This window comes from Carya illinoinensis, chromosome 6, assembly GCF_018687715.1.
Source record: "Carya illinoinensis cultivar Pawnee chromosome 6, C.illinoinensisPawnee_v1, whole genome shotgun sequence".
Lineage (NCBI taxonomy): Eukaryota > Viridiplantae > Streptophyta > Magnoliopsida > Fagales > Juglandaceae > Carya > Carya illinoinensis.
In genome coordinates this window covers 6869410-6890384 of record NC_056757.1, presented here as the reverse complement: position 1 = coordinate 6890384, position 20975 = coordinate 6869410, and the positions used below count along the sequence as shown (strand labels likewise).

Here is a 20975-nt window from a genome sequence, read left to right as displayed (position 1 = left end):
CCATTTACCATTTGAATTTTTATACCAATACCACGTTAGAGAGCCACTTTGAGTAATAAGCTTCCTTGTTAAACCACGCAACCATGAGGCGTTCCACTTATTCTGCTATTGCTGCATACTTTTCTGTATTTTGTTGGATTTTTTTTATTTGGGGTTTATATAGAGATGATGTTCAATGACTTCATTATTTGATTCCTTGCATGTCTCATGGTTCCAAGCGAAAATGTCTTTGTGTTAAGGAGTTGCTTTAATTGTTGCCTATCTTGATACCCCATTCTAGTTCTAATTATTGTCGTTGCTTCCAAGCTATCTAGAGCCAGGGTTACAAGCTCTAGGGGTTCGTTGGCCTCGCCCTACCTCAGACTTTGTTCATTCTGTGTTTTGATACCATGTTCAATGAGCTCAAGAGGTGGCAATGGTGACATTTCACTGAATCCTGAACTTCTATTGCATGCAGCTCCGTTCACCCATTCTTGACATGTAGATAGCAGTTTTGCGTCAACACATATTCGCCACATACTTCTCATACGCCCACCTCTGTCGAGATTTTCATATTCAAGTGGTAGGTGGAAGTAACATCCTTCAAGTTGCTTAGGGGCCTTAACCACCAAAAAGTCAGTCATAGTGGTGACTGTGCAGGGCCTTGTTCTTGCCAACATGGATAGGGAAATGGCACCACATGTTGAAATATTTTCCCTGAGAAGCCTTTTAGCAGTGTGGGCCACAGGCGTAATTGGCTTAGGTCAATTCTCATTTTTGTAAAAGCATCGCAGAAGAGGATGTCAGTAGAACTCCTATTGTTGATTAGGATTCTCTAGGTGGTGTAATTGGCAACTAGCAACATCACCACTAGTCATCACCACTAGTGCATCATTATATGGGTATTGGATCCCTTCATAGCTTTTGTCGCCGAAGGATATGGCGATCATCTTCTGGTTCTTTACTTGCTTCAATGGTCTTTTCATGGTAAAGACTTCTCCATATTTGGCCTTCCAAGCATGCGCCTTCCTTCTGGAGGATATTGAACCACCTAAAAATTCTCCTGCTATTTTTTCGCCAGTTTTGCTATGAAAGGATTTCTGGTGTAGATGCCTCCTAGGAGTGCTACCAACATGAGTTTTTTGTCTTGGTGATCCGCCGTCATGCTCTCTTTGTTGAACCTTGATGCCTTCAAACTTCCATCCTCCCACTCCTTGACAGTCAAGAGGTGCGCAGCTGGCTACCTTTTATGCCTGGTGGCCATGAATTGAGTAAAGAATTGTCTGTCCAACTTCTCGAAATTATCTATGGAACCCGACTGTAAAGCTTCGAACCATCCTCTCGCTACTCCCTTTAGGGCTAAGGGGAAAGCTTGACGCACAAAGAAACCATGGAGGGTCATGTAGGCTTTGAATGTCTCCATGTGTTCAATGGGATCCTTAGATTCGTCGTATAGTTCGATATGTGGAACTTTTTATTTAGGCAAGGGTGGCACCACCATTATCTCTGTGCTGTAGGGCAAATCTTTGCTATTGAATGGGTGGTCGACAAATGAGGTCGTGCCTATCCTCTTGGCCATTTCCTTGTATATGTTTGTGAGGTTGCTTAGGTCGTGGTGCATTTTCATCTTCTCTTTTTTATGGCTCAATGCAACGTCTTATCTAGAACTTGCACTTTTTTGCCTTAGAGCTTCATTTTTGAGTTGGAGACTCTCCATCTTTAGAGTCATCCTCCTGAGTCTTTCTTCCAAATCTACGAACCTTCCCTCCATCCAAACTTTTGCTTATTCGCTTGTTGTCATTGCTTCTTGATTGTAGGTTGTTTGAAAATGTGTCATTGCAGGCATACGAAAAGCGCGTTGAATCTCCAAAGATCCCACAGACAAGGCCAACTGGTATGGACATGCTTCATATTTCTCACAAGAGTTCTTAGCAATTGCAACCAAATAATAGAAAGTATTTCAGTGCGGTGAAGAACACTTTTGGTGCCTAAGTCACTGATAGCAAAGTGTGTTTCCTATTTGTTTTGTATTTTTTAATCACTCTTATGGTACCTACCACAATCACTATTTATATGGGTCGGTTGTTCTTATTTGGTAAGACTTTTCTTTGGGTTTGACGCCTTTTAGTCCTTGATAGAATGCGGGCTGTTAGGGCCCTGATTTCACCTATGTGGGCGAGCAGTGGCACTATGTTGGAGGGTAAGTATTGCGGGCAAGAATCGTGTTGGAAGACTATTAATTTATCTCTATATTCGTTATTTCATTAATTATTAATGACGGTTGGGTTCGAATTCCACGCTTATATGGCTTTGGTGGTTGCGATTTTGGCAGCTACTAGATGGGTTGTGGCCCCTGAGCTCATGGACCCTAATAAAATGAGTTTTGGTCTGATTCCCTTAAAGGGAATATTTGACCTAGCAGGAACTCAAATGAGGGGAGAAATACAGAATTCAATAGCTTACATCCAATACAAAAATTAATTCCACATTGAAGAAATGAATAACATGATTATTTAGTGCTATAAATAATAATAAGGAGATCTCGTCCGTTTACTTTTTAATTAAAAAATCTCCATTTACTTTTTTATCAAAAAATTTATGTGTAATCACTTTTAGGTAGTTTTTGTAAACTCCACTAATCTGATTGGCTGCATTATTTTTTTTAATATAAAATAATTGATTTGACCAATCATATTAATAGAATGCGTAAAAAGCATACAAAAATGACTTAACGTAACAGAATTTCTTTTTAATACAACACTTATATTACTCATTGAATCCCAACTCTAATAATAATAATAATTTCTCTGCAGCATGATGATGATCTTGTTGTCGATGGGATCAATCAAGGCTTGATAAGGACCTTCACACAATCAGGATTGTTCAATAGCTCAAATGCTTTATCTATATCTTGCAGTGAAACTTCGTGACTCAAAAGTTCATCAAGTTGGATTTCCTGCAGTAGAGTACAGAGCACCATTTACTTTATTTTCCGTATGTTTTGAGTCTCCTAAAGATTTTCCATTTTCTCTATTTTCTGTCGTTTTACATGAGTTTTATTTATCAAGAAAAACAAATATATATTTGAAATAAATGCGTATTTAATTAGTAAAATTTTGTTAATAATAATTAATTCACCTTGTTTTTGCATTTGTCGAGTATAACAGGTAGGTCAGTTTTGGCTTTGAGACCTCCCAAAATGGAACCCTTCAAAGCCCCACCTAGCAAGAGGGCAAGGCAACTGATCTCCACATTTGCATGAGTTCCTGCACCAATTACCATTGCCTGTCCTTTTCCCTTCTCACCAACCAGCACCATCAACGAAAGGTTAAAAATTAAAAACATAAAAATATTTTTTTTATTAAATTTATGAAAACTTGAATTTATAATAGACGTAATATATACCATTTTTGTGGCAAGGAGGGCTTCATTGGCCAAGGGTGCCACCCCTGTGCACTCAAAGCAATAGTCCACACCCATTCCGCCTGTGGATTCTTTCACCAACTCCGAGACAGATTTATGATCATGTTCATCAGGGTTTATAAAGTCTGTCATTCCAAAAGCTTCTGCTTTTCTTTTCTTTCTCCCATTTTTGTCAATTCCAATTATCTTTGTTGCCCCCTGTGTTCTTGCCCCCTCTATGGCCTGCGATTTACAACTCGATCTCTTATAAACATGCACCTTCATTAATAAATAATGAATCTCGGTTCATTTTTATACCGAATTATAAAAGAGTTGTAAGATAGTAGATACCCCTAATCCAACAGCGCCAAGACCGAGAACAGCAACACTAGATCCTTTTTCAACCCCAGCTCCCTTCCATACAGCCCCAAATCCAGTGGAGAATCCACATGATAAGAAGCTTGCATGTGGTAGAGGTATGGTTGGGTCAATCTTGACAACATAATTAGCATCAACAACTGTGTACTCTGACCATGTCGAACAGGTAAATGCGTGGTACAGTTTCTGGCCTCTTACAGACATTCTCGAAGTGTCGTCGCGCATCAGACCACTCATGGGTAGTGGGAATTTGAGGCATAAGTTGGTCTTCCCTGACAAACAATTCTCACAGTCTTTGCACTCTCCGATGTAGGTTGGAATGACAAGATCTCCTTCTTTGAGATCTGCTACTTCCTCGCCAACACTCTCTACCACGCTGCATGCAGCATTCAGATGATACAAAAGTTTATTCTGAATGAAAGTGGGGGATTCTAAGTGGATGAGATCTAGTGACTTTTTACTTCAAGAAAAAGAAGAAAGTGCTAGAAGATCAATTAAAGGCAGTTTATTCAATTTGTTTGTCGCAGTAATTGGCAATGAAGTTAAAACGCAGACTTACCCAACACCTTCATGTCCTAAAACTCGAGGGAAAATAGGCTGCAGAACAACAAGGAACAACGTCAAACGCTTTTGCCCAAAGGAATTTCTTTTTTTCTTGACAAAAGGAGATCAAAAAATAAACTCACAAATCCATGTAGTTTCATGTGATATCTTGGTTCTTGAATTTATTTTATAATAAAAATAGTTAATTTTATTATCTAAGTCACGTTATTTTGTCAATTTATTTTTATGAAATATAAAATATTTTTATTTTTATTTTTAATTTTTACTAAGAAAACAAAGATTTTAAGAAGGGAGTTAAAAAAATATATATTTAATGATATTCAATATACTATTAATGTGAAAACGTTCATCATCATCGGCTATCAGTATAGAAAAAATATTAGTATTTTGACTTTTTTTTATTCTATAATAATTGGTATATTTATATATTCGACTTATGAGTAGTAAAAATGGGAAAATTATAGGATACATACATGCAGGGACAGAAGTAGACAAAACATAAATTACTCAGCAAGAAAGAAGGGATACCGACAATTGGAATCCCTTTGGCGAACAAGATGTCGGTGTGGCAAATACTAGCACACAGTACTTTCACGCGAACTTCGGATGTTTTTGGAGGGTCCACCTCTATCTCTTCCAGCCTCACCGGTTCCCCGACTCCCCAATACACCGCCGCTGCCACAATTAAACGATGATGAAAATTTGGAGTGAAAGAGATCTAGCCTCTAGGCCCGCGGATCCGAGAGATATCGTAGCGCGCAATTTGAGCGAGAGATCATATTCGTTAATCTTAAGTTAAATCTCAATCATACTTACTGATGTCACGTGTGACACAATTTAAACGACAATCTAATGAAATAATAGGCACATGAAATTAATTAAAATATGTCATATCAACAATGTTGAAAACCACCAAGTGTGAACCCAAGCGTGAAGTCTAAAATGGCTGCTGATTTGTAAAGCAGCCTTCTCTACTGTCCAATTTGAGGTTGCACATGGCTGCTACAGGTTTCCATTTGTCGATAATATTGGCTGATATTTAGGAGAGTACTGGTATGTAAATTCGGCAAATGAGAGATTATATCGAGTGTTTATAATCTTATACAAATATAATAAATTTTATTTCAATAGATGTAAATAATTGCTTAACCATTTAAAATATTATCTCTATCTTATTGGTGTGTTTTACGGTTTTGGATACAACAAATAATTATTAATTTATAGGTGATCCCAATCTTTTGGAATTTCTACTTAGATTGATATTAGGCATACCTTTGCAAGTAATGATATGTGAGTGGCTCTTCGACATTGTCTGATAATCCAAATAGACCTATCAATAGATCAAATTCGATTAAATTAAAGAAGATGATTGTAAGGATTAATTTGGAGAACAAGTGTCTACTACAAGCCTACAGCCAATTGCATGATTTAGGCACAATGATCAATTGTCAATTTTTGAATTGGGTGTTTAAACAATAATATCTAGATGATGCTAGAGTCACCGACACACCCGAGAATGTGTCCCGATAAGTGTAATTCACTTTTATTTTATGCATTTTTTTTTTATATTCTCATATATATATATATATATATATTTTAAAAATCATAACATCATTTAAAAATATTTACTTAATCAATAAAAATAAAAAAAGACAATAAAAAATAAAAAATAAAAAAACAATCGAAAAAACGTCTCGACACAGCCTCTCATTTTCCATAACACCTTTTGAATTTGGCCTATCACTAGAAAGGCTGATGTAACTCCTCCAGCACTTTAGGGTCACCATTATGAAATCAAAAGTCTAGGTACATACCAAAATTATAAAATAAATGCATGCCAAAATCATAAAAGAGTAACGCAACGCTGCCATTTGCATGATTCGGTAGGGTCAACATAGTAATTATTATTATTATTATATGCATGACATTAACGTACGAAAGAAACAATATATATAGGATCAATCTTCACTAAACTTTATTGTATTTGAAAAAAATTAAACTAGACATAAAGTAGTTTAAAAAAAAAAGGACAATTTTAAGATGCACCCTAAATATGTACGTAAGTGCAAATGTTTTTTTTTTTTTAAGTATCTTTTAAATGTTATTAACCATTAAAAAAATAAAATATAAATACAAATTTACTATATACTTTCTTAATCATTAATAATAATAATAATAATAATAATAATAATAATAATAATAATATATTATGGGTGAAAGTTTAAATTGAAAAATCAGAAAACCGGCTCGAACCAGACTGATTGGCTCAGTTTTGAATTGATTCAGTCTAGAATTGATTCTTACATTTTAGAAATCGGTTAAATCCAGTTCGAAATCGATTCTTGACTTTTTGGCACCGAACTGGATAGGATTGAACTGGTTTATAAAATATATGTATATATATATATATAAATTAATTTTTAATATTATATAAAATATTTTATATATGTATGTATAATTTTTATATATAATATATATAATTATATATGAAATAATTTCATATTATAATTTATAATATAAGATTTGAATTTTAAATATATATATATATAATATATAATTACATTGACATTTAATTAAAATAAAAAATACTGATTTATGAGAATAATTGATCCAAACTGAAAATAATCGATTTTGAGATTAATTCTTAAAAATATAAAATCAGTATATATCGATTTTATCTCAAAATTTATATAAAATCAAACTAAACCGGGTCGATCAGACATGTTTATGTTACGTTTGAGAGTCGTACTGAATTTTAAAAAAGTAATGGACGGAGGATGTGGCCGCCTTTCCGAGGTACAAACTCCAACAAAATCCAGTACACTTCCATGGCTTCAATTTCCGACAAATGAGACCCACCAACTATGAATGAATTATTTCGATCGAAGATCATCAATTCACCAAAAAGAAGAAGAAAGAAATGGGAAAACAGAGAGATTAAAATCAACAATCCAATCAAGATCAGGTCCAAAATCTCAAAAAATCAAGTAGAGACGTATACAACGCATTCAATGATCTACCTTGAGTTTGATGGAGGAAGAAAAACGGAATGACAGATGCGGCCGCGGGCTCAGTGCGCTCTGTGCGACGTACTGAAGGCGAGCTGGTTTTGAGCCTTGCAGAGAGTAGTACTAACCGAGTAAAGGTTCAGAAACAGAGAGAGATTATGCGAAGAAAGAAAAATGGGAAAATGAAGTTGGAAAGGAAAGCTGGATCGACATCTATTTATAGGAAAATAACCGGTAGTTGTAACCACTGGCGGATAATCTTGGTCAATCGTATTTTCTTTTTGGACAGCCACAGATACGGGCCCACATGGTAAGGTAGCTAGTGGTGTAATCGTTCCGTCCGGTTTGATTTTAGATAAAATTTAAATGAGATGTATGATTTTATATTTGTCAAAATCCATTACGTATCGATTATATTTTTAAATTGATACTTTTAATTTTACTGATTTAAAGTCTAGTTAAGTTCAGTTTTCTAATTTTAATATATTATATTATATAATATAATATATATATATAATATAGTATATTATGGTATATAATATGATATATAATATTATGGTATATAATATTATAGTTATATATTATAATATATAGTGATATAATATTAATATAATTACTAATACAATAAATTCTAATAATACAAGATTTTAAAATTTAATATTATATTTATTATATTAATTAATAATTTACTATATAATACAAAACTATTTTATATATAATCATATATTATATATAATATACAATATAAAAAAAATTAAAAATACATATATCAACCTGTCCAGTTTGATTTTAAAAAAAGAAAAATTTAAAATGAATCGATTTTAACAAGTTTTAAGAAAAATAAAATCGATACAACTCGAGACCAGATCAACCCAGTCCGGTCCCATTTATAGGTTTATTATTATTTTTTGCATCCCTAATGGTAGGCATTGGAGAGGCTTTTTTTTTTTCAATTTTTCATACAATTATTTTATATTTTTAAATATTTTTAAAAAAAATTCATACCATTATTTAAAAATATTTTTTATCATTAAAAAAATGGAATTGGTGGCTGCTATCAGTGGCTTTTCTATGCGGATAAAGCATTATCCTTTATATTTTTTACTTAATAATTAAAGAATTAATCAATTAATATTTTTTTAAAAAAAATTGAAGATGTATAAACAATAGTTAAAAATAAAATATAAATAAATAATTAAGTTGATCAGGTCTCATTCACTTTCACAAAACTTTTATCTCATCTTATCTATTCATTACAATTTTTTTAAATTTTCACACAAAATAAAATAAAAAATTCAATTTTTTCTAATCATAATATAAAAATAATATTATAATAATATTTTATTTAATTTTCAACTTTAATCTCAACTCATTTATAAAAAAAACGAGGACACTTATCGACCCATTCTCTAGGTCCAAGTAACATTGTCCATATATATAAGAGTCATGTTACACGTACTGAAAGTATAGTCCGAGGATGGATTAAGGTCATTTGACTTTTTTATTTTATTTTTATTTTTTTATTATTATTTTTATATCCTTAAATATTTTTTTTAAATATAATATTATTGAAAAACACTTTCTTAATTATCACAAAAAATATATATATCTATATCAATACCCATCATCGAGACCCATCCCAATGACTTTAGTTTTTTTCTATTTATATATCAAAAATTCTATGTACAGTCCTTTTTATGCACTCTTTTGTGCACTCCAGTGATATGATTGGTTGGATATTAAAAAATAATTAATCCAACCAATCATATCAGTGGAGTGCGCAGGGAGTACGCAAAAATAACTGTAATGCAGCAATGCCTGTACCGTTTATTTTATCTCAGTGCCACGGCATTAATTGAAAAAATAAAATTATATATTTAAAATAAAATAAAAATATGAAAATATAAAAATAAAAATAAAAATTTTAAGTTCATGCTACTATTATATATTGATATTTTAAATTAAATAATTAAATTTTTTAATAAATCACTTTACACTACAAATCAATATATTAAAATAAACGGTATAGTTGAAATTTGCATAATAATATTTCTATATATATATATATATAATATAGAGTATAGGCTGGCCAAGAAAGAAGGAAACGTGCGCAAGGCAAAGCCCGCAGTGTTTGAAACAATTTTCTCACACTCGGATGCCAATAATGTAGCAGCCAGCAGCAGCTATAAAATAGTTGTCTCTCCTAGCCACAGCTATCTTGCGGCCACTTGCATACAGTTGCCATTTGCTTGAACGGTGGCTGTAACTCAATACAAGATGTCTAATTTGACATTTGAAAACTCTACATTTATTAGGAATTACACAAAAGTGTTTCTTTGACTTTCTTTAATTAATTAGATATATTTTATGATAAAAATAATTTTATAATTTAATAAATTTTATAAAATTATATTATTTTTATTTAATTTTTTTGTAATTAAAGTATTTTTAATAATAATAATTAATGGCGAAAGCCTTTTCTGGCTGGCTATTAAATAGAAGCCGCTAGCTGGTCCAATCCGGATCACTACTTGTTGTCAATGGGGCAACCATTGAATATTAAATGATAGAAGCCCCTCCCCCTTTCCACGCCTGGTCAATGGCAACCAATGAATAATTATGATAATTATTTATTTATGGATATTAATGATTTTGAGCACTACCTCGGGTTTGCACCGTTTTCACATGGCACCTCATTTATTTTTAAGACAATTAAAAAATAAATAAATAAAAACAAATGCTACGTACAGTTTTTATTTAGAGATTATAATATAAGTATAGGTAATTTTATCTTTAAAATTTTTTAAAATGATTAAAATATTTATTTTAAAATGATATTTTTTCTCATTCAACAAATGGCATACACATTGAGAACTGCAAATTAAATAAATATTGTATAACATAACTAAACAGTAGACAATACAACACGGCCCAAAAGTGTACACGTTAAAGCTAATTTGTACAAACCAACCAAAAAAAAGTTGGAGAAATAAAAGTTGTAGTCGTGAATGTGCAAATACGGTATAATTATTTTATAAAAATGAATAAATACAAAATTTATATGAAAAGAAATTAATTTTTTAATAGTGAATTTTACTTTTTTTAAAAATAACTGAATGATGCTTACGTACTTTACAACTGTATGTAACATTACTAGCATTAAAATGAATTTGTAAATTTATTAATTGTTCAACTAATGACTTTCACATTCTAAACTAAATGACACGATAAGTTCATCACTTCAATAACCTAATTTGTTTGTGAATCAAAATACCTAATATTTCACATTCTAAATCAAATACCAAAAATAAAGACGAGATCGTAAGTTAGTAGGAAAAGAACTCCAACTGAAATTACTAAAGTATTAATGTAAATATCTACCAATACACTAAACAAATTAGTTAATTGTCTGCTGATTCTTCGTAAAAAATAAAATAAAAAATAAAAAAAATGAGAAATTGTGAAAATAATATAGCAATTATTGTCCCAACATCCCACCTCATGTTGTGAAAACTTGAGTGTCAATTTATTTATAGTAATTTCAATGACATAGGTATTTTGTTTAGGATTTTATTTTGGGAAATTATGAGAAAAAAATGTGAACAAGATTGTAATTTTCATGTCATGGGTACTTTGTTTAGGATTTTATATGAAGTTGTTTTCATTTTAGATTAATTTTCAGGTTTTTAATTTTACTTATTGAGCATTGTCATTCTTTGTTGATCCATCTATATATGTTAATTATAAATATTTCACCTACTTCCCTCCACTCGGCTAAATAATAAGAAAGAAAACATTCACTCTACAAGTACAACATAATTCTTGCCTTTATAGTTGCAGGTTACATTTGTATAGAAATCCAATTTGTTCTCTATTGACATCTAAATTAGTTGTTCTTTTCAATATTTTTATGTTGCTTGCAAATGGAATAAGCAAAGGGTAGAGAATTTAAACTGCTTTTTTTTAGACTTATTTTTGTAATGAAGAGGGGAGGGCACCCATGTGAGCACCCATGTGAGCGTACTGCCTGCCCCCATCTTCTGTGAGCATACATGATTTTAAACTCATTGTTCTGATGCTATTTCAGAGGTTGATGTAAAATATTGCATGGTGAAAAGCCACATGTTGATCTTCTGAAAGTCTAATAAATAACAAAAGAACTTATATGGATCAAACTTGAAAATTGAAACTTGAAAAGTAATGTCATTGATCTTTAAATGACAGTGTAGTTTCATTACAACAAATCTAGATCAAACTTGCTCAATAAAGCATTGAAATACTCAAGAACAACAATGTCTGGAATTTACAATAGCTACATGTTTATGGAGACAATATGCACTAAAAATAGTCATCTCTACAAAATATATATATATATATATATATATGACATCTCCACCAATGATACTTCACTAAAGAGAGAGTAGTCCGTCTATCACCAAAATAATCCATGTTGGAATTCATCCCCACCAATGTACTTGGAATTGAGGAGCCTAATGTTGTGTACCTTGTTCCATGTATGAATCCATTGTCTATCCAGAATTCGAATTATCTATGAAGATCCATCACGTTTCAAATAAAGATAATATCTTCTATATGAAAGAAATCATATACAAGGGAAAAACTTTTTAAGCAGAAGTTTATAAATGTTTGTGGTTATTAAGAAAAGTGGGTATAAAATTATTGACCAAAATGACAACCAGAATAGCCTCTAAAATGACCCCATAACATTATTAACAAATGATCAAACAAATTCAAACTAACATTAACTTCTAGTAATTCAATTCATCAAGTACTATTCAAAAAGTTGTGAGATCAACAACATCATCAAATTACGAATAAAAAACAATGTATGAAAGCAAAATAGTTGTGACCAAACCTTGATGGCTTGGCTTCTCATGTTGAATTTCACTTGGACTGAAAAAATGGAACTGTTGAAGATGATTGTGATCTATTTGAGCTTTTGGGTGTGATAATAAATACTTTATATACTTCAATTTTTGGGGGAGTTGGTTGTTAGTTAGTAATAAAAAATTTCAAAACTCTCCAAGCAAACATATCTACATTATAATAAAAGATTTCAGAAGTAATACACAATACACACGTTGACCACCGAAAACAAGTTATGAGATAATTAAAAGAGAAGCATTCTCATGCCCACAAGGCAAAGCTATAAGGAGTGGTTTCATAGAAAGGCCAATGGCAATTTTTTTGTTTATGCAGCAACTTCTTGATCTTTAAATTCTGAATTCATAATTTTTCTTGACAATCTAAATGGATAAACTAATTAACATCCTTAAAATATTACGATTTTTCTACTGCAAAGAATATTCCATAGGACAGAAATGGTGGTAAATACTCCAAAAGACCAAATTAGAAAGTATAGATCGCCTACGAACCTAGATCCTGAGATCCACTTTCACTAATTTGGAGTAAAATTTTAAATTTTAGATCGACTACAAACCCTAAGAATATCAAATCTATTTGTATATGAACGAAATTGAAGTGTGTGCGCGTGAGTGATGAAAATCTGAGTGTGAATAAGTAATAACAGAGAGTATGTGAGCAGTTTGAGAAAAATGCTTACCGGTATCGAAATCGGAGAGAAGAAGACGATGGCGATGATGGGTGGGGGAGAGGATGGCGATGTGGGTTGCGGGTAGGGGAGAGGATGGCGACATTGGGTGGGGGAGACGATGTCAACATGGGGTGGGGGGTTTTGGAGTAGTGGCTGCTCTTAATATTTATTTTTCCACTTTTGTCTATAGTCAAATGCATCACATGATTCTAGCCACCGCTGACAACGTTTCTTAAAAATCATGTCCCAAAACATTGGCTTCAAATTATGGTCTTATTCAACCTTTTAAAATGCTACCTCTAAAGTTGCACTCCGAGGAAAAGCATCTTTCATCGACGTAACTTGTAAGCTAGAGTTGGCAAATTTTAATATAAGAATCAATGAATTCACGTTATGAGATGAGATGTGAAATTTATAAATAAAAAAATTATGGTATAACTATCAAATATATCTATCAAATGTATTTACTTAATTTGTTTTTTTAATTTGTTTTTAATAGTTAAGGATGTTTAAAAAATGATTAAAGAAAAAAAAACATATTTGTATTAGTGTGCAGATTTTGTGGGCACATGTGGTAGTCACTCTAATATTATCTTTATAAATAATAGTGAAATAATTTGAGTTAGGATGCTTGATTGGGTTTTGGAAAAAGAGAGAAAAAGTTATATAAAAATATTATTAAAATATGAAATTTTAATATAATTTTATTTTAAAATTTAAAAAAGCCGTATGGATTTTTGTGTTTTATTTATAAATTTGAAAAAACTATAATAATTAGGTGATTATTAGATAAAAAAATTAAATAATATTTGTATTTAAATAATATTTAATAATAAAATTATGAAATTTTTTGAAATATTATGAGAAGAGATATAACGATAAATGTTTCCCAAATAAGCCCAAAATATTTTACCACTCCAACTCAATTCGTACAATCAATTCAAGCCCATTTATTATTATCTCAGTATAATAAAAGAGAGAATATATTGTTATATTAGACATGAAATGATGTATAGATAATAGATTGTATAATGTAATAAAAATAAAAATTTAATTATTTTATAGCTCATGAAAAATTTACAAAAGTATAATAACTTAAAAGCTTAAAACGACCTTTCTCAAGAAAAAAGAAGAAGTTATATCATCATCCAAGAAATCTAATTCCATACTCTTTTTTATCTTTTAGATAAAATATATTGCATTCATTAATAATAGATATTACAACTTCAATCTGAAACATATATTATAAGTTAATTACAATATGAAATACTTCTTAGTACACAACGGTGACTATATATATAATGCAAATTAAACTGTAAAAGGGTGTAATTTTTTTGAAGATAATAATACGTCTGATGTATTTTATAATAATTTTTAATATAATACATTAGATTAATTTTATAATAATTTTATTTATAATTTAATAGATCAAATTACACTGTAAAAGCGTGTAATTTTTCTTTTTTTTTTTTGTATAAACTTTTATGTACACTAAAGAATTATCTATAAATAATGCTAATTTTTGCAGGCTGTTTTTATTCCTTTTATTCTCCACTATTCTTGCGTTAAGGAAAAGCTGTTTATCTGATTTTGTTGATATTTTTATTTTATTTTTTTTCCCTCCAAGAAACTACTTTGTTTTATTTATTTATTTTTTATGAGGGCTTGACAAAATCAAAGAATTTAAAAAGAAAACTGAAATATTTCTGAATACAAAGAATTTTTTGAAAAGAAAGGCGAAGTCGTGGAAGAAGAAAGGGACAGAATCTCATAGGAATTGTGGCATTCAAAGCTCCACTCGTCTCTTTTTTCCCCCATCAAAATTCCACCACAAAAAGCCCAAACTATTTTTCTTTCCAAATTTATTCAAATTAATTTCAATTCATTTCCGAAGAGTATTTATATCTTCAGCTAATTCAAGCTGAGTGCTTTCTCACTTCTCAAATGAAATTGATTGACAAATCTTCACGTACAAACCCAGCAGATGGAAGGCAATCATAATTCTATCCAAAAGGTATCAAAATTTTCTGGGAATTTTTTTTTTTTTTTTGTTATTTTTGTTGTTGCTCTGTTTGGTAGTTTAGAAAAGATAAGACAGATGAAGAAAGAGAGATTTCGGTCGCTGAATATTCAGTACGTGTGTTTGTGTATGTGTTTTTTCTTCATTTCTACAGCTTTCTGAGTAACCAACCAAATGGTTTTTGTTTCAATGTCTTCTGTCTATTACCGAGTTGGGTTTATTACAGTTTCGGTATAAACGTGGAATAGATGACTTTTGTAGACATTCGATAGGATTTAGTTGGGTTAGTTGATGCACATGGGAAAAAAGAGTGAGACCAATTTGCAGTTTACATGACTACTCCGCTCATCAACACTCAATTTGGAAACAAAAAAAAAAAAAAAAAAAAGGAAAACGCTATGGATTCAATAATTGTCGAAAATGTACAGTGCCAGATATGGCTGGATTATCTCAGATGAAGAATGTGCAACTCGAATGAATCTGTCCAAATTCCCACTGTGCGTTCTACAAACTTTTTAGGACATGAGCAAATCGAACACTAGGTGAAATTTTTGCCTCAAATGGGTAAAAGCTGTAGTTATTTGTTTCTGTGGATTTTTATAGCTGGAAACTAAAATGGAAAGTGGAATATACTCTATCTCTGTTTTGATGAACTATCAAGTGGTATTTAACAAGCTATACTGAAGAGCATTTACAAACGGGCTGATGGAACTAGACTGAGATGGCCCGCCTTACTTCAATTACCAGATTGATTGTTTTTCTTCCCAAGGTACTTTCAATCAAGGGTGCTGTTTTTATAGACGTTCTACCATACAATTTTTCCCCCCAAGTGTGAAGGGTGACATACTTTGTCCTTTTAGAAAAGCATTAAAGCAGGTTGGAGTGGTTTAGCGATTTAAATTATGCGGTCAAGGATACAGTAAGTAACCTTCTTGGTGAAGGTCAAGGCTAAATCCTGGGCCAGGAGCTCAATGGAGCTAATTATCATTGAACATTCAGCAATTGATGTTTTCTTAACTGACTTCTCTTTGAATATTACTCAACATGACTCTTAGTTCAGTTGTGCACTTCATTTTCCTTAAGAAATGTATACAACTTCACATGACTTGTTTGTGACACAACTTCACATTAGTTGTTTCCCAAAGTTTTGGTTTGTAGAACTACCCCAAGCACTAGAAGTAGTATGTGTGTGTGTATAATATATATCTCATGTAGCTCTTTATTTATTTGAAGGACTACTACAAAGTTTTGGAGGTTGATTATGATGCAACTGAGGAAAATATCAGATTAAATTACCTAAGGCTTGCGCTGGTTAGTCATCTCTCTTCTTATAGCTCCTTGAATGGTGTTTTTTCCATTGCTTCATTGTCAAAAGTTCTTGTCCTTAAAATCAATGGGACATCGACTGAGAAATCTACATGATTCTGTGGACCATATAGAAATGGCATCCTGATAAGCACAAGGGTGACAGTGCTGCTACTGTAAAGTTCCAAGAGATCAATGCGGCTTACAAAGGTAATAATCACTTGGGCGATGTTTGGATGCAAAAACTTGGGAAGTTTTTGATGAATTGTGAAGAAATGAAGTAGATGAGAGTTTAATAGGTTTTTATGAAAGTTGTGGGTCTCACATGAAAAATATGTTTAAATAATGAATTTATGAGAAATATTTTTTAAATAATTATTATTTAAGTTAAAAATAATTCATTTAAAAAACTGAATGGTTGGCTGTTGTGTGGTCGCCATCCCATTCATTTTTTTAAAAAAAATTTAAATTAATTGGTTTTTAACATATTTTTATTGTAGAAATGAAAATATGTTGAGACAAGAAGTTTCTATGTTTGGGAAGAAGTTGGGAAAAAACTTTTACTGTGGAGTAGATTAAAAAAAAAAATCGGCTGCCAAACATGTACTTAGGCATACAAGTCAGAAGGTCTGCATTTCCATTTCTAGTTGCATATGAATTTATTTTGCTTTTTCTTTAAAGAAAGCTAAGGCAGTGACCCACATTTTCAATCTTGGTTCTTGACTAGTATTCTTTTAGAGTTCAAGATCTTTGATGAGGATGTTGAGTTGTCCAACATCTCATTGTCTACAATCAAAGTTTAATATCCATAGATTTACTTTCAGTATCATGGATGTATTTCTACAAGTTACAAAAAGACAAAAGAAAAAAGGAAAAAGAAAATAGGAATTTTTTTCCTCAATAATTCATCACTTTTTTTTGCTGGTGGAAGGCAGCATTACATGTTTTTTTATAACTTTTTTGGCTTTTATATCATGCAGTCATATTATTCTACAGGTTATATAAAGTGACCTCCATTAATTTCTTATGCAGTTTTGAGTGATCCTGCTAAACGACTTGACTATGATCTAACTGGAATCTATGAGATTGATAAGTATACTTTGCGGGTAAGAAAATGGGAAAAAGATATACATATATATATTTGCACCTCAAAATATCAACTTATACATGTTAGGTTATTTCTAAGCATCTTGGTAATAATCACTGATATTGCATAGTGACTATTTGGAGTATTCTACTCTTCCGATGCAGGAATATCTTGCCAGATTTAAAGGAATGATACTTACCTGCAATGGGCTTGGTATTAGTCATTTGCCAATATGGTATACCTTAATTAATATGAATGGAGTTGCCAAATGTGCTGCTGAATTATAGGATAAATAACTCTATGAAAGCTTGCATGCATGTTTGTTTATCTGCTTGTGCGTGTGTTTGTGTTTGTGTGATGTCGAGTATCTGAATATTATCGTGTGCAGTTCTTTCAGTTGTAAAGAATTAAGATTATAACTCTGAAGAAGAATGTAGAAATACATGTTTCACATATTTTTTAATTAAAATAATTGCACTACAATGTTGAAAATGCAAATCACAGCTTACTATTGTTTCGTTTCTCCATAGAACTGAAGGTCCCAGAATGAAAGCTAGAACTGACGGTCACAGAATGCAAGCCTATTGAGCTGATACTTTTTTAGTTTGTCTGTGACTTCATTCTTTAGGCAAGATTTTTTCAAATACTCTAAAAGCATTACTTATACATCCTAACCTCTATTTTTTTAATATACCATTAACTAACTATTTTTGTTTTCTAAATTTCATCCATGTTCTGGTCCATATAGGATGGCAAATCACATTGTTGATGGGTGATTAACCACTACTTATACCTTTCTTAACCTTTTGGCTAAAGTTGAGTGCCAATGACATTGCAGCATAGTGGAAAAGGACATCAGGCAATTGTGGGTGAAGTTTTGTTAGTCAAGCTCCTAGACATGGATTGTTCTGCAATCTGTGACGTGTTCTAAATCTAAATCTTAGACCTCCCTAAAGTAATTTTTTAGCTTTTGCTCCCCTATCATTTTCTAAAGAAGTGAAGCTCTCATCATACTTCACTTGAACAGTGGTCCTCTTTCATTCTTCCAGAGCCTCATGGTACAACGTCACAAGCATGAAAGAATCACTGCCCTATTTTTCTGTTTATTACACTCTTCTGAGCTCTTCTATGCATTTTCAGACCTGGCATCCCTTTATCCAGTTTGTAATTTCTTTTTTCCAATCTCTCTCCACATGAGGTCGTTCCCTTGCATTGTCAGTTGCTTTCCTTCCAAACTTCAAGCCTGATGCCCTATACTGAATCATTTCCAGCAAAGTCTATCCAACTGCCATTTTAGAATCATGGATTGATTTTTTTTTTTTCAATACTTTTAGATTTGGTACTTTTGATTCAGCAGAACTGGCTGGGCAATGTTAATTTAACTAGCTTTTATAATTTTTATCATTATTGCGTGCTACTTATAATTTCTATATACCAATGCAGGACACAACAGCTGACAGAAACCAATGAGTTAAGTGATAAATGAGTTTTGGACTTGCCATCAACTTTCCAATTTTACATTGCCTTCTGAATTAATACTGTGACACACTGATATAAGTGTCTCATAGTTCTATCCATGTTGTTACAGAGCTACAATATTAAAGAAAAGCTAATAGAGTCATCAATATTCACATCCAGTTTCTCTATGTACTTGGAAAATGAATCTGATCCAGTTTTTAATGTTAGATCGTTGTGGATCGCAATGAATGGTGTAAATGATTCTCGATTAAAAGGCTGGTTCTAGTGGATGTGAGATGTGATGGTCTTGACCATATGATGCATTGAGAGCTTTCTTTTATCATCATTAGTTTGTAATTTTAGCGACCTACAATAACTCAATAGCCAGTTGCTCTCATAGTTTCAGGGTAGTTTTTCTCTACAGTTGTCAAGTGATATCTACTCTAAACGTCGGGCCTCTAGATTATTAAGAACGCACCATACATTAGTCCTATTCTTTTGAGTGCTTCAGTAACTTTTATTGTATAAGTCAGCCTTTGAAACTGAGAACAAAGCATATCATCTTGTCCCCTGAAGTGAAAAATCAATCTTGAAGATGTGTTGCATTTAGGGGATGCTTTGAGTAGTTTATGCAAGTAGGTTCATTTCAATGCATTTGATAGAACATCAAAGAAGCTTTGAATTGGAATGGCCAGAACTTAAAATGACCATCAGCTGCTTCAAGGTCTTGTTGACAAAAGTACTCCAGGAGTTCATGGACCAAAAGCAGGGAAGCACTGAGCTGGTGTCGTGCCATCCGGAGTTTTGGTTTTGACAGATTGGGTGGGAGTGGCATCCTTTGGAGCAGTCTTGAGCAGTGTCAAACTCAACAGAAGTTTGGTTTCATAGGTATGATATTGAACAATATAAAAGTGTTGTCATAGGCCTGAAAGTTGAAAATGGAAAATGACCGTAAGAAACTAAGGTCTAGATTGAGAAAGATGTAGATATAAGATAGTTCATATAATATTTATTATTATTTGTATGATTTTATTGGAAAATATTAGATGCTCGATAAAAATTATGGCATGCATTTTATGTATTTATTTCGTGACAAAATCAAAGGCGAAAATCCTAAGTGTATACACATGTATGTACACTTTTTAATGCCGCAGGCTGGATCTGGACAGAGGAACTCTTGTTGCATATTTTTTAACAAAATGATCCGATTCAATGGTCCATCTTTCATATATGTATTCCATGAATAATTAATGATATGAGAATTCCAAGGATTACTTTCCCTCATAATGTTCGTCTGGGGTAGATCCTCACGGCTGGGAATATATGGTATATGCCCCTAAAATATTTATTTTTAAACAGAATTCATAATTTCGTATGGTGGCATCAATCAGTGTCACAATATTAATAACTTAATTGCTTAGGATAACAATAAAGCTATATATATAATTCCTATGGATAGATCAAGATCTTCCAAAAAATTTGCAATGTTCTACAACTTCAAATTGTTTAAATCCACAAAGAGATTCTAGAAAAATAACTCTATAAACTGACTTGACTTTATATTAGAGGTGAAAACTGAAGGTCTCGGTGCGGTTTGGGTTTAAAACCGAAACCGCACCGATAAGTAAAACAAAAATGCTATTTGCACACGGCGCTGCGTACCCTTTGCGTACACGCGTCCACGTGGTGTGTTAATGAAACGGTGCATTCCGTTTCAACGTCGACCTTTCTGTGCAAATAGCTGGGATTCCCCCCTTTCTGGATTTCTGCCTCCCCTCTTCCTTCACGTACAGAAGCCGGATGAAGTTAGGGCTAGACGACGGCTGCCTCCACACTGCTCTCGTCGTCGATTCCAGAAATTTCCTTGTAAACGATTGTTCAGCGAAACCCAATTGAAATTTCCTGCACCTTCACGTTGCGAAACCCAGGGATTTCCTGCACCTTCACGCTGCGAAAACATCCATTTGAAACTGAAACCAGGTCGTGTGAAACCGATTGTGCAGCGAGGGAAGAAATTTCCTGCACCTTCGCACTTTCATCTTCGTCGATTCCAGAAGCTTAGCGTCCATTGTTGAGGTACGCGTTTAGAGCTTCCTCTTCCTACTGTTTAGAACTTCATCTTCTTTTGCATTTCGAGAATCCCAGTAGATGGTTGATAAATGTGGGTTCCAAAAATGTTGAACTGGAGGATGCCGTTTG

The 20975-nt window shown here is 32.3% G+C and overlaps 2 protein-coding genes and 1 long non-coding RNA gene across 10 annotated transcripts; 1 reads left to right on the top strand and 2 right to left on the bottom strand.

Annotated features, from left to right (window-relative positions):
• Positions 1 to 2673: 2673 nt before the first annotated feature.
• Positions 2674 to 7525, bottom strand: LOC122313045 (8-hydroxygeraniol oxidoreductase-like). Of its 2 annotated transcripts, XM_043127749.1 has the most exons (8): positions 7344 to 7524; positions 5596 to 5653; positions 4856 to 4998; positions 4319 to 4356; positions 3733 to 4135; positions 3385 to 3624; positions 3118 to 3276; positions 2674 to 2935 (listed from the first exon to the last, which is right to left on the bottom strand). In XM_043127749.1, the coding sequence occupies exons 2-8, from the start codon at positions 5630 to 5632 to the stop codon at positions 2825 to 2827; spliced, it is 1131 nt and encodes a 376-aa protein (XP_042983683.1). In that variant the 5' UTR covers positions 5633 to 5653; positions 7344 to 7524; the 3' UTR covers positions 2674 to 2824. The 2 variants fall into 2 exon arrangements, with proteins under 2 accessions (XP_042983683.1, XP_042983684.1); XM_043127750.1 differs by lacking the exon at positions 3118 to 3276 and having other exon boundaries at positions 7344 to 7525.
• Positions 7526 to 11579: 4054 nt separating this feature from the next.
• LOC122312436 lies at positions 11580 to 13032 on the bottom strand. Its single transcript, XR_006243185.1, has 2 exons — positions 12916 to 13032; positions 11580 to 11880 (listed from the first exon to the last, which is right to left on the bottom strand). It is a non-coding gene; the product is annotated as an uncharacterized LOC122312436 (long non-coding RNA).
• A 1570-nt stretch (positions 13033 to 14602) lies between these two features.
• Positions 14603 to 19066, top strand: LOC122314239 (dnAJ-like protein slr0093). 7 transcript variants are annotated; one of them, XR_006243656.1, is made up of 7 exons: positions 14603 to 14920; positions 16160 to 16237; positions 16366 to 16441; positions 17264 to 17337; positions 17483 to 17531; positions 17849 to 17946; positions 18762 to 19066. XR_006243656.1 is itself a non-coding variant. In XM_043129711.1 (6 exons), exons 1-6 carry the CDS (start codon positions 14891 to 14893, stop codon positions 17866 to 17868), a joined length of 327 nt encoding a protein of 108 aa, XP_042985645.1. In that variant the 5' UTR covers positions 14603 to 14890; the 3' UTR covers positions 17869 to 19066. The 7 variants fall into 7 exon arrangements, 6 of the variants coding, with proteins under 6 accessions (XP_042985645.1, XP_042985641.1, XP_042985646.1 ...); XM_043129711.1 differs by having other exon boundaries at positions 17849 to 19066; XM_043129712.1 differs by lacking the exon at positions 17849 to 17946 and having other exon boundaries at positions 14606 to 14920.
• The last annotated feature ends 1909 nt before the right edge of the window (positions 19067 to 20975 follow it).